The sequence below is a fragment of the Paroedura picta genome, chromosome 2, assembly GCF_049243985.1.
Source record: "Paroedura picta isolate Pp20150507F chromosome 2, Ppicta_v3.0, whole genome shotgun sequence".
NCBI classification, from domain to species: domain Eukaryota; kingdom Metazoa; phylum Chordata; class Lepidosauria; order Squamata; family Gekkonidae; genus Paroedura; species Paroedura picta.
In genome coordinates this window covers 161262008-161273109 of record NC_135370.1, presented here as the reverse complement: position 1 = coordinate 161273109, position 11102 = coordinate 161262008, and the positions used below count along the sequence as shown (strand labels likewise).

The 11102-nt window shown below is 40.5% G+C and overlaps 1 protein-coding gene across 1 annotated transcript; it reads left to right on the top strand.

Annotated features, from left to right (window-relative positions):
* Nucleotides 1–499: 499 nt before the first annotated feature.
* Nucleotides 500–10469, top strand: LOC143830700 (kallistatin-like). Its single transcript, XM_077323569.1, has 5 exons — nucleotides 500–518; nucleotides 3241–3948; nucleotides 4919–5189; nucleotides 8377–8524; nucleotides 9147–10469. Exons 2-5 carry the CDS (start codon nucleotides 3264–3266, stop codon nucleotides 9348–9350), a joined length of 1308 nt encoding a protein of 435 aa, XP_077179684.1. The 5' UTR covers nucleotides 500–518; nucleotides 3241–3263; the 3' UTR covers nucleotides 9351–10469.
* Nucleotides 10470–11102: the final 633 nt, after the last annotated feature.

Here is an 11102-nt window from a genome sequence, read left to right as displayed (position 1 = left end):
AAAGTTGTATTTCAGCTATCTGATTTCATAGTACTTTACACATACAAACACATAAGGTAAAAGCAGTCTCGTCTCTGGGTTTCTTACATTGGGAGTTGATCTTTCTTGCCTGTCCAGTCCTTCTGCTTCCTCAGAAAACACACAGAATACGTAATGGATCTATTATATAGAAGCATTATTGGGCAGCATATTGTGAGGTATGTTGTCATGAGCAAAATTTTAAAATATAGAGTCCTCTTTCAGTCTTTTTCCATTGATCATATTAAACACAACATGCTTTGTTTTATTCTACATATACTTAGCTTTCCAAGTTGCATGTAGAACTTGTACCCTTTTTTACCATCTCTCCAACATGCTGGTTCAGCTGAAAAAACAGGTTGAGTTTTAAAAAACACACATAATCAATATTTGCTCAGCTTAATGGTTAATACAGGGCACTGGCCACATAAATATGCTAGATAAGTGGAAAAGGAAGGAGTATCATAGGTGATTGTGATACATTTCTTCAGGAAGACTCTGTGAGTATGATATTCATTATTTGCTATTTCAATCAAGTCATATTCATGCACTTTCCAAAAGACTTTGATGATTAACTAAGTAAGTTAAAGGGAACCATAGCAATATGTCATAAATCTAAATCACAAGAGTAAATTGCTGTAAAGCTATAACATCAAAAGGGGAAAGACAACTATTGAACAATGTATACCAGCGGTCCCCAACCTTCTTGTAGTTGGGGACCGCCTCCGAGGGTAAGAGAGAGCCGGCGGCCCGGCCGCCCCAGCTTCATGTAAACACGTACACGCAGACGCTGCACACGTGCATTTTCGCCACTAGGTGGCGCTAACGCGCACGCACGGAACTGCCGCGCATGCGCATTTTTGCCAGCAGGGGGCACAAACACGCATGTGCGGCGGCTCCGCGCGTGCGCGTTTGCGTCGCTGGCGTGCCAGCGGCCGTGCCTGCCTCTTCCCTCCCTCTCGCTGCGGGGGGGGAGGCAGGTGCGGCCACTGGCGGCCCAGTACCATGGCCTTTGCGGCCCGGTACCGGGCTGCGGACCGGGGGTTGAGGTCCCCTGATGTATACAAAACAAGTGTCTAAATCAGTGTATGAATAAACATGAAAAAAGTAATGAACAGGAATTCATGTGCAGAATTATATTAGTCTTACAAAGGATTTGCATCACGATACCAAAGTAAACTGGTCTTCTGCACAGTCTGAGCAGCACACACAAAAAGTCCTTGGTGGAACTCTTTCAGATCTCTGGGCCTTGTAGATTTGAAGGCAGAAACACAGAGACATAACATTTTTGAATTTATAAAGGTTGAATGTCAAAGATGTGATGATGGACCTCCTCGGTTTAAATGTCTGTTTCAACCTCTCTTTTTCTCAAAAGTTTCAATAACTCACGGTTTTCATTCTGTTAAAAAGTATATCTCAACAATAACTTTTAAACTCACCCCTCCAGTTTTATGCTAAAGATAACAAAAATAATGAGAACAAAAGGCATACTGTAAACAGACTCCAGCCTCATTAGAGATATTTCTATTGCTTACATATTACAGATTATTAAATCGACAGTATTAGGTGAGTTAGGTGAGTTTCAATTAGGGTGATTTAATTACACACTCTGACATTGAATCCACATGTTGAACATTCAGAAACAGTGGGTTGTTTTAAATATGGCTACTGCAGAATTTGTTCTTTTATTATACAAACTGAAAAAAATAGAAATTCCAGAAGTAAGCTGGAATTTAATGAGCTGTTTTAATTCTTAAACAATTTAGTAATTGTAACTCACATAATTCACTCTACTGAATAATATGTAAATGTGGGCTCCATTATATAGAATAATGCCAGCATTCCTTAAAGGTTAAACAACCTTCTAGAACAGGGGTAGTTAACCTGCGGTCCTCCAGGTGTCCATGGACTACAATTCCCATGAGCCCCTGCCAGCAAACACTGGTAGGGGCTCATGGGAATTGTAGTCCATGGACATCTGGAGGACCACAGGTTGACTACCCCTGTTCTAGAATACACAAAGCAATTGAGGAAGCACCTCCAGTTAAACTTTTTCAGGAAGCATCTGACACAGTTAGCGATTTCACATATGTTGTTTTATTTCAATATATAAGCCCAACAAATCCGATAGAACTAATGTACAAAATATTACTGCAGGAATTAGCGAGACTGGCCTTCACATTAAAATCATTAGTACCACATGGACTGAATAAAAATTTAGATCTGTCTTGATTCTTGTTACTGAATGACTATTAGAGGTTTGTTTTGATTTACTTGCTTTACTTACTTAGGTTGTCTGATGATATTTAGTATGTTTTATATTATATTATATAAATGTTAAATGTATACACTTGCTGTAGGAGTGAAATAACATGATCTATAACAATCATTAAGACTCCATTAGCATGCTTGGAAACATCTCTGATGTGTAAAGCAAACAGCTAGATTCATCTACATTTAATATTTAATTTATTTCTTTGTTAGACTGACTGGACTGTTTTATTACATGTGGATCAAAGTATGGGATAGAGTATCTCAGAGCAAGGTAACAGAGAAATCTCTACCACTCTGTAGATTCTGTAAACCAGGAGACAATGTAACACAATTCGTAACATACGATAGTTTAGCCAAGGTAGAATACAGACAGTTCTGTTACCCAGAAAGTCAAGAAGATATTCTTATCCCAAACAGTTTTTTCTAGGTTCAAAGAATATGAAACATTTCTTTCATTGAATGTAGGGCTGAGTTTCTGTGGTGCAATTCAAACCACATGGCAGATGACAGTAGATTTTAATGGATTCTAACTTGTGCTCATCAGGTTTAAACTTCTGACCAAAAAGAATAATAAAGCTGCATGAAGGAAGATGGCAATGCTCTTCAAATAAGCTCCAACAATATTGTAAAATAGTTTTGTTATTTTAGATTTCAAATGAGTAGCTGTATTGGTCTGAAGCAGCAGAACAAAGCGAGTCCAGTGGAAACTTTAAGGCACAGAGGTTTTTTAAAAAAAGATATAAGATTTGTACTTGGTACTTGAATAAAACTATGTAGGTCTTAAAATGTGCCAATGGACTGGAACTTTCTTTTATTCTTTTGAGCTTTGCAATAGGTATAACTTTATTTTTCTCAACCTTTCAAGCACATATTTTGATAATTAAAATAATAAAACCCTTTAACAAATTTTGGATGTTTTCTAATCACAAATTCCTTTGCATTATACAGCTTACTGAAATTTACTCCTTCTCATGCCACTAACAATTCCAATGAAGTTCACCCTCTGCCTCTCCTTGCTCCTAACTGGTCTTCAAGTCCATTGTCATCACGTCCCAGGACATCATGAGGAGCTGGAGCACAATGGAGAGCCAAACCCACCTGAACCTCAGCAACAGCCTCTGGAAGAAGGCCAGGGAACCGAACCAACTAGACTAAAGATATCCAAGATAAATGCTGATTTTTTATTCAGATTGTACAATCTCATAACTTCAGATCCAGTTCCCAAAAATGTTTTTTTCTCTCCCTTGAGCATCACCACGGCCTTTGCCCTGCTGACCCTGGGTGCTAAAAATGAAACCCACCACCAGATCTTCAATGGACTTGGTTTCAGTCTATCAGACATTGAAGAGAGTGAGATCCATGGAGCATTTAAAAGAATAATCCACACGCTTAACCAACCCAATAATGTCACACAGATGAATATCGGAAATGCCTTGTTCATGGAAGAAACATTGCCATTGCAGCCTAAATTTCAGAATGATGTCATAACCTTTTACGAAGCTGAAGGCATTCCAACAAATTTCAAGAACAGCACAGCAGCAGAAGACGATATCAATAATCACGTAAAGAACAAAACTAATGGGAAAATCACTGAAGCAGTTCAGGGACTAGATCCAAATACTCTAATGGTTCTTGTAAACTATGTTTATTTCAAAGGTAAACAATAGTAATTACTAATATATATTGATGGCAGGAGAGAGATGAACTGTCTATATGCCAAGCAAATGACATGGCTGAGAGCTGTAAGGAAATTATTACAGCAGAAAGGAAACCAAAAGAGGGAGAATGACCTGCACTGGCATCCTGAATTTCCATGCTTCTTAATTAGAGCAGGGGGTGGTTGGCTGCAGAGTAAAAATGATGAAATGTGATGAAATTTAGCTGTGTTGTTCAGAATGGCTAAGTTCTACAGCAGGACATTTCAGCTTGGGTCCTATCAATTCCTTCCACAGCCTTCCTTCGAAATACAGAGTCTTCCTCAGGTAAAAGGCAGGAGGTGTCATTGGTGGAAGAGCCATTGACCTCTGATGATCCTCAGGCCATTGAGGAAGGCATCACTGAGCAGTCTGACAGGATATAAATCTTTCTTTTGGATTGCATGTTGAGTTGCTTCATTTACAAGTACTTTTGCCAATTCATGTTTTGTTACTCGGCTGTCTTACATGATGCCTTCTTTAATTGGACCTGAGAATTCATGGCCTCCTGCCTTTAGGGCAGGTTCAATTCTGCACTCCCCCACATGCAGCCATCTGGGTGTCCTTGGGCTCCCCATAGCACTGATAAAGCTGTTCTGACTGAGCAGTAATATCAGGGCTCTCTCAGCCTCACCTCCCTCACAGGGTGTCTGTTGTGGGGAGAGGAAAGGGAAGGTGAATATAAGCCGCTTTGAGACTCCTTTGGGTAGAGAAAAGCGGCACATAAGAACCAACTCTTCTTCTTCTTCTTCTTCTTCTTCTTCTTCTTCTTCTTCTTCTTCTTCTTCTTCTTCTTCTTCTTCTTCTTCTTCTTCTTCTTCTTCTTCTTCTTGTGTCCTCTTACAATGAAGCATGTAGCTATCTTGCAGTAAGGTGCATTCATGAGAATCCATTTTAACCCTACTCGATGTATCTATTATTTTTCACTTTAGCTCCCTGGAAAAACCCTTTTGACCCAGAATTGACCCGGGAAACAGATTTCTTTGTTGATGCAACCACAACGGTGAAGGTCAACATGATGTACCGTGAAGGTTATTATGATTATCTCTATGATGATTCCCTTCATTATTGGGTGGTCAGAGTGCCTTACAATGAAGAGTACTCAGCTTGGATTATACTACCGGACCAAGGGAAAATGAAGGCTGTGGAGGATGCCTTGTCAACAGAGCTTTTTCTCAAATGGGAACCTGCTATGAAACATGAGTAAGTTTTCACGTTCTGTTATTTTTAGAATGGCTGCTGCATTATTTATACATCCATACAGGATTTTTAAAAAGTATTTGTTTTAAATCCACTCAAGATCCTTCACAGTACAATAACCATGATTTTTTTTTTTACCTAATAGCAATTTATACTAATCAGGACAAATATCCATTCTCTTTACTACTAAGATACTGGATATACCAATGATCTCTATTGTCCAGGGACCATTTTGGGAATTTGCTGCATTTAATTTTTACATGCAGTGGAATATCATATTACACTATCTATGGCAGCTGATGTCTTCAGTGAGACAGATGCCTCAGTGAGCTCATGGGTGAATACACATAGACCGTTTATGCACTTGGAATTTCTCTGCCCCAGCTCCCATGCAGGAGCACAAATCGAGGGTGGATGAGGTGCACCAGCCCAAATGCTCCCCATGTGGGTGCAGGAAGAGGTGGGGCAACCTGCCACGACTAAAACTCCAGCCTGTAGCCCGGCATGAAATCTCCAGTGTGTAAACGGTCAGAGTTGTGCAACTTCTCAACAGCAATAAAGGGGCTGCAGTCACTACAATTGCACAAAAGATAAACATATAAGGCAGACATCCAGTCTACATGCTGCCAGCAGAAGAGTTGTTTCTTCCAGAGCCCAAAGTCACCCAGCTGGCTGCATGTGGGAGAGTGCAGAATCGAACCCGGCTTACCAAGTTAGAAGAAGAGTTTCTTCTTATATGCTGCTTTCCTCCACCCACAACAGACACTCTATGAGGGAGATGAGGCTGAGAGAGCCCTGATATTACTGCTCGGTCAGAACAGCTTTATCAGTGCCGTGGCGAGCCCAAGGTCACCCAGCTGGCTGCATGTAGGGGAAGAGCAGGGAATCAAACCAGGCTCTCCAAATTAGAAGCCACAGTTCTTTTTTTTTAATAATAATTTTATTGTTTATTGTTATATAAAGCATTTACAGAGAAGTTGTAAAGAAAAAGCGACCAGTTGATATGGTTTGCCATCTCTTTTAACATAGATATTTAGTTCCCATCACATATTATTCCTAATCTAGAAGTTTTTACCATTTTTCTTAGCCAAGTGATTGTTAATACATATGAGAGTATGATCTGTTATAGGAATACATTCTGTTATTATCTTAAATGATATTAGGTCAGTCTCCTTCATAAATTGGCCCTGACCCAAGAATTACTACTGTCGTCTTGTTAATGCCTATAAAATATGGTTTGTCATCCTCTTTTAGCATACATATTAACATACATATTCAATTCCCATCGCATATTAATCCTGATCTAGGAGTTATTACCATCTTTCTTAACAAAGTAGTTGTTGATTCATAGGAGGGTATAATCTATTATAAGGATATATTCTATTATTGTCTTAAATGATATAAAGTCAGTTCCCTTCATATATTGGACCTGTCCTAAAGGTTACTGCTGCTATTTTTCCCACAGAAAGCCAGGAGAATACTCCATTGTTCAGCTCATCTTTCAGGTAGTCGCAGAAAATGAAATTGTGTTTTTTTCCATAGTAGAGTATTTCTGATTGTCCTTCTGTCAGGGCCAAAGAAATCTCTTACTTGATTCTTGCTTGTAATCGCCTTTGAGGGGGCTCTGAACCCTTTGTCAATCTGGATCTCTTCCTCTGGTCGCACAGAAATATCTCCTGATAGCTTCCTAGTTGCTGTCGCTTTTGAATAGACTCTTTTTATTTTGCTGATCCAAGTCATTTCCTGCTCTGAATAGACTTCCAGGTTTTCGGTACTTTCCTTCCTTGAATCTGTTTTCCCAGGTTCTTTAAAGGTACTTTGGGTTTTTACATCTCTGGCACTCTCTCCCTCCAGTTGATTAACTTCCAGACATTGAAGTTTCACTTGATTTACTGTTAGCTGAGCTACGTCATCAGCTGGTCTCTCCGGACCTTGGGCTCCATCCAAAAGTTCCCCCTTAGTCCCACGAATTTCCTTTTCCAGCTTATTGACTGCTTTCAGTATCTCTGAGTTTCCTTTGAATAACAAATGGAAAAGCTGTGCCTTAGTTAATTCTTCCATAGTTCTAGGCAGTCACAAACTATAAACAGAAAGTCTCGTGACGTCTCGCGGGAGCACGAGCGATCCCAAATTATCAGTTTGTCGATCTCCGTATCAAGTCAAATTCCCCCACTGAACTTTCACCAATAAATCTTCAAAGCACTCTCTTTGTTTGGTTAATGGGTATAATTAGCTGGGAGTCTCTCACTCGGCGAAAGAAGGAATTCGCTTGTGAATTGGTTGGGGGGGGGGAGGGAAGAGCTTGTGGGAGAAGAGAGAGAAAAGCCAGAAAGCTTTCAATTCTTACTGTTGCATATTCCAGCTTCTGTCAGCTTCTGCTCCTGTCGATCTGGTAAATGATGGTCTGGGAAGAATGTAAGGTCAGCTGGTCATTTCAAGCTTGTAAAGTTGTTTGCGACAAAGACGCCATCGTGACCTTGAGCACACGCCGCTATTAATCCAGGGAGGTCGGTCTTCCTATCTCCCCACGGATCTGTAGGACCCTCAGGATGCCGTTCCCGGTTTCTGGGGCGACCGGTGAGCAGATTTGCGTATCTGCTCAGGTCAGCCAGGTGCAGAAGCTCCTGACCCTCGGCATGGCTTAAGAGCTGAACAGAAGTCCAGCTTTTTTTTATGGCGCCATCTTCAGTTCTCCCCAGAAGCCACAGTTCTTAACCACTGCAACAAGCTGGCTTACCGTCTCCAAACTCTCTAACCATTTTTCCTGCATGACCACGCATCTTTTTCACTTTTCTTTGGAAGATTCAGTCTTGTTGACATTTGGAACCAACCCACGTAGCTTACTGGTTGCTGAAAAACGTTTTGACCCTTTCCAACGTTTTGACTCTACCACCTCTGCCAGGCTCCAACTCAATAAGGCTGCCAACCTTGGCATATTATTATTATTATTATTATTATTATTATTATTATTATTATTATTATTATTATTATTATTATTATTATTATTATTAATTTCTTACTCGCCATCATAAAGAAATTAAATCAATAAGCAAACAAAGAAGCCATGATTCTAAAATAAAAGTTCTAAATTACCCCTAATTCTATGTAACTCAGACAATTGAAATATTTTCCCCACTGAACATTATCTCCCCAACGTACATATGTTTCTCATTTGTTTGCTATTAAATAGGGAAATTCAATTGTATCTTCCAAAATTTTCCATTTCTGGATCCTATGATGTCAAAGATTTAATGAAGAAACAAGGTATGAATGATGTCTTTGATGACCGTGCTGATCTGTCTGGAATTACTGGACATCGAAATCTAAGGGTTTCCAAAGTAAGTATGGGAATTGTTTGGAGCCACATTGGCTATATCTTTTACTTTTAAAAGATGCCCCCCATATGCCCCCCACAAGGTGCTCCACTTTGCGGGTCCTAATTTGTTAGAGGTCCCTGGCCTGAGGAAAATGCACCTAGTCTTGACCAGGGCCAGGACCATTTCAGTTCCATCAGGGACTTAGCTCTCCTGGGGACTCTTTCCACCAGGTCAGGGCCAGGACCATTTCAGTCCTGGCCCTGACCTGGTGGAAAGAGTCCCCAGGAGAGCTAAGTCCCTGATGGAACTGTCCCAGTTCTGCAGACCCTGTAAAACGGAGCAGTTCTACCAGCTCTTTGGCTCTTTGGCTCTGTCCAGGGCAATTAAGATCTGGGCCCCTCCTTGAGCAATCAGGCTACCCCCTTGTTGTGGTCCCCCTGAGACAGTGCTATGAAGCCTGTAGGGCTTCATTAATTAATAAATTCATTAATTGGAATTTCCACGAAAGGGAATGGTGATTATCACATCCTCACAGCTGTAGAAAGAATGCATGTTCACCATTATCTTCTTCCATTTCCTAGAAAGACGGAAATCGTGTAAATATTGCATAACTATTAAACAAAATTTTGCTCTTCCCCTGCAGGCTGTTCACAAGGCAGAGCTGGATGTTCAAGAGGGAGGCACTGAGGCGGCCGCCGTCACTGTTTTAGAATTTGTATATCATTCTGGCAGAATTTTTACTCCTCCAGTCATCAAATGCAACAGACCGTTCTTAATGCTGATTACTAATGAGCCCCTGCACCATTTTATCTTCATGGCTAAAGTTATGAACCCAGCAGTGAAGTAAATATTCCCTGGAAACCCCAAACATGCTAATGCAGCTTTTCTGGGTGACTTTTTCTATATGTGATATGAATGAGACCTAATCCTGCATGTTCCCGAGAGGGGATCCTGGAGCGACAGCAATTGAATATGCTCAGACTTCATTGAAATTGGCTTTTTCCTTCATGCTACAGTTACTGATGCTTTTGTTTGGACACATTAAACACAGCTCTTCAAAGACGCAATCTGCAGTTCCGTCAAGCAGAACTTCTTCTTGCTCCTGAAATGGAAAGTACAAAGCAACAGCAGAACAATGTTGAATACTTCTAGTCCCAGGCAGTCATGGCTGCAAAACTTAGATTAAGATTGAGAGAGTACAAAAAGCCTGCACAACTAGCTGATGCTGGGTGAGATCCTCACCTGTTTCCATCACCTAAGGATTTCTACATGAAAATCTTTTATGAAATTCTGGTGCCTTTGTAGAATAAGGACTTTTCTAAGGATAGATTCAAATGAGTAGCCCTGTTGGTCTGAAGTAGCACAATCAAATCAGAGTCCAGCACACCTTTAAGACCAACAAAGATTTATTTAAGGCGTGAGCTTTCGAGTGCAACCACTCTTCGTCAGACTATGAACTGACCATCATGACTAATGTAACAGGATTAACTTTTGCTTATATATTCCTACTGTCATGATGGTCAGCTCATAGTCTGAGGAAGAGTGCTTGCACTCAAAAGCTCACACCTTGAATAAATCTTTGTTGGTCTTAAAGGTGCTACTGGATTCTGACCTTTCTAAGGTCAAACATGACACAGGGAAATCTCAATCGCATGGGTCTTCTTCATGGGAATAATCAGATCTCTCAGAAAACTGACCTTAATGTTAAAGCTAATAAGTTCATTCAAACAACATCAATTTGAACCAATACATCCAGGGGGTTTTGAATTGTAACATCTTGACAAGTGGGTTGAACTTAGAGAAGGCAATCTGTATAGGGAAATTGGGATGGATTGGTGAGATACGCCAGGAGAAGCGGCTTGCAGGAGAAGGGCTAATAGGGGATTAAGAGAATATTTGATTGTGCTGTAATTTTAAAAAATGTAAATAGTTTGTGTTGTTAATTAAAAGTTAAAGTTGTATTTCAGCTATCTGATTTGATAGTACTTTACACATACACATGAGCCGCTTGTGGCACAGGTAGAAGACAGCCAACATGCAGTCTGAAGCTCTGCCCATGAGGCTGGGAGTTTGATCCCAGCAGCCGGCTCAAGGTTGACTCAGCCTTCCATCCTTCCAAGGTCGGTAAAATAAGTACCCAGCTTGCTGGGGGGTAAACGGTAATGACTGGGGAAGGCACTGGCAAACCACCCTGTATTGAGTCTGCCATGAAAACGCTAGAGGGTGTCACCCCAAGGGTCAGACATGATTCGGTGCTTGCACAGGGGATACCTTTACATTTTTTTACACATACAAAAACATAAGGTAAAAGCAATCTCTTCTCTGGGTTTCTGACATCGGGAGTTGATCTTTCTTGCCTGTCCAGTCCTTTTGCTTCCTCAGAAAACACACAGAATAAGAAATGGATCTATTATATAGAAGCATAATTGGGCAGCAGGTTGTGAGGTTTGATGTCATGAGAAAAAAAATTAAAATATAGAGTCCTCTTTCATATTTTTCAAGAGAAACACAAGAAACAAACTGCTGTATTAGGAAACCTAGTGTTGTCTCATTGGCTCACATTGGGCTGAGAGAAAAATTAATGGTATGAGACCTTCAG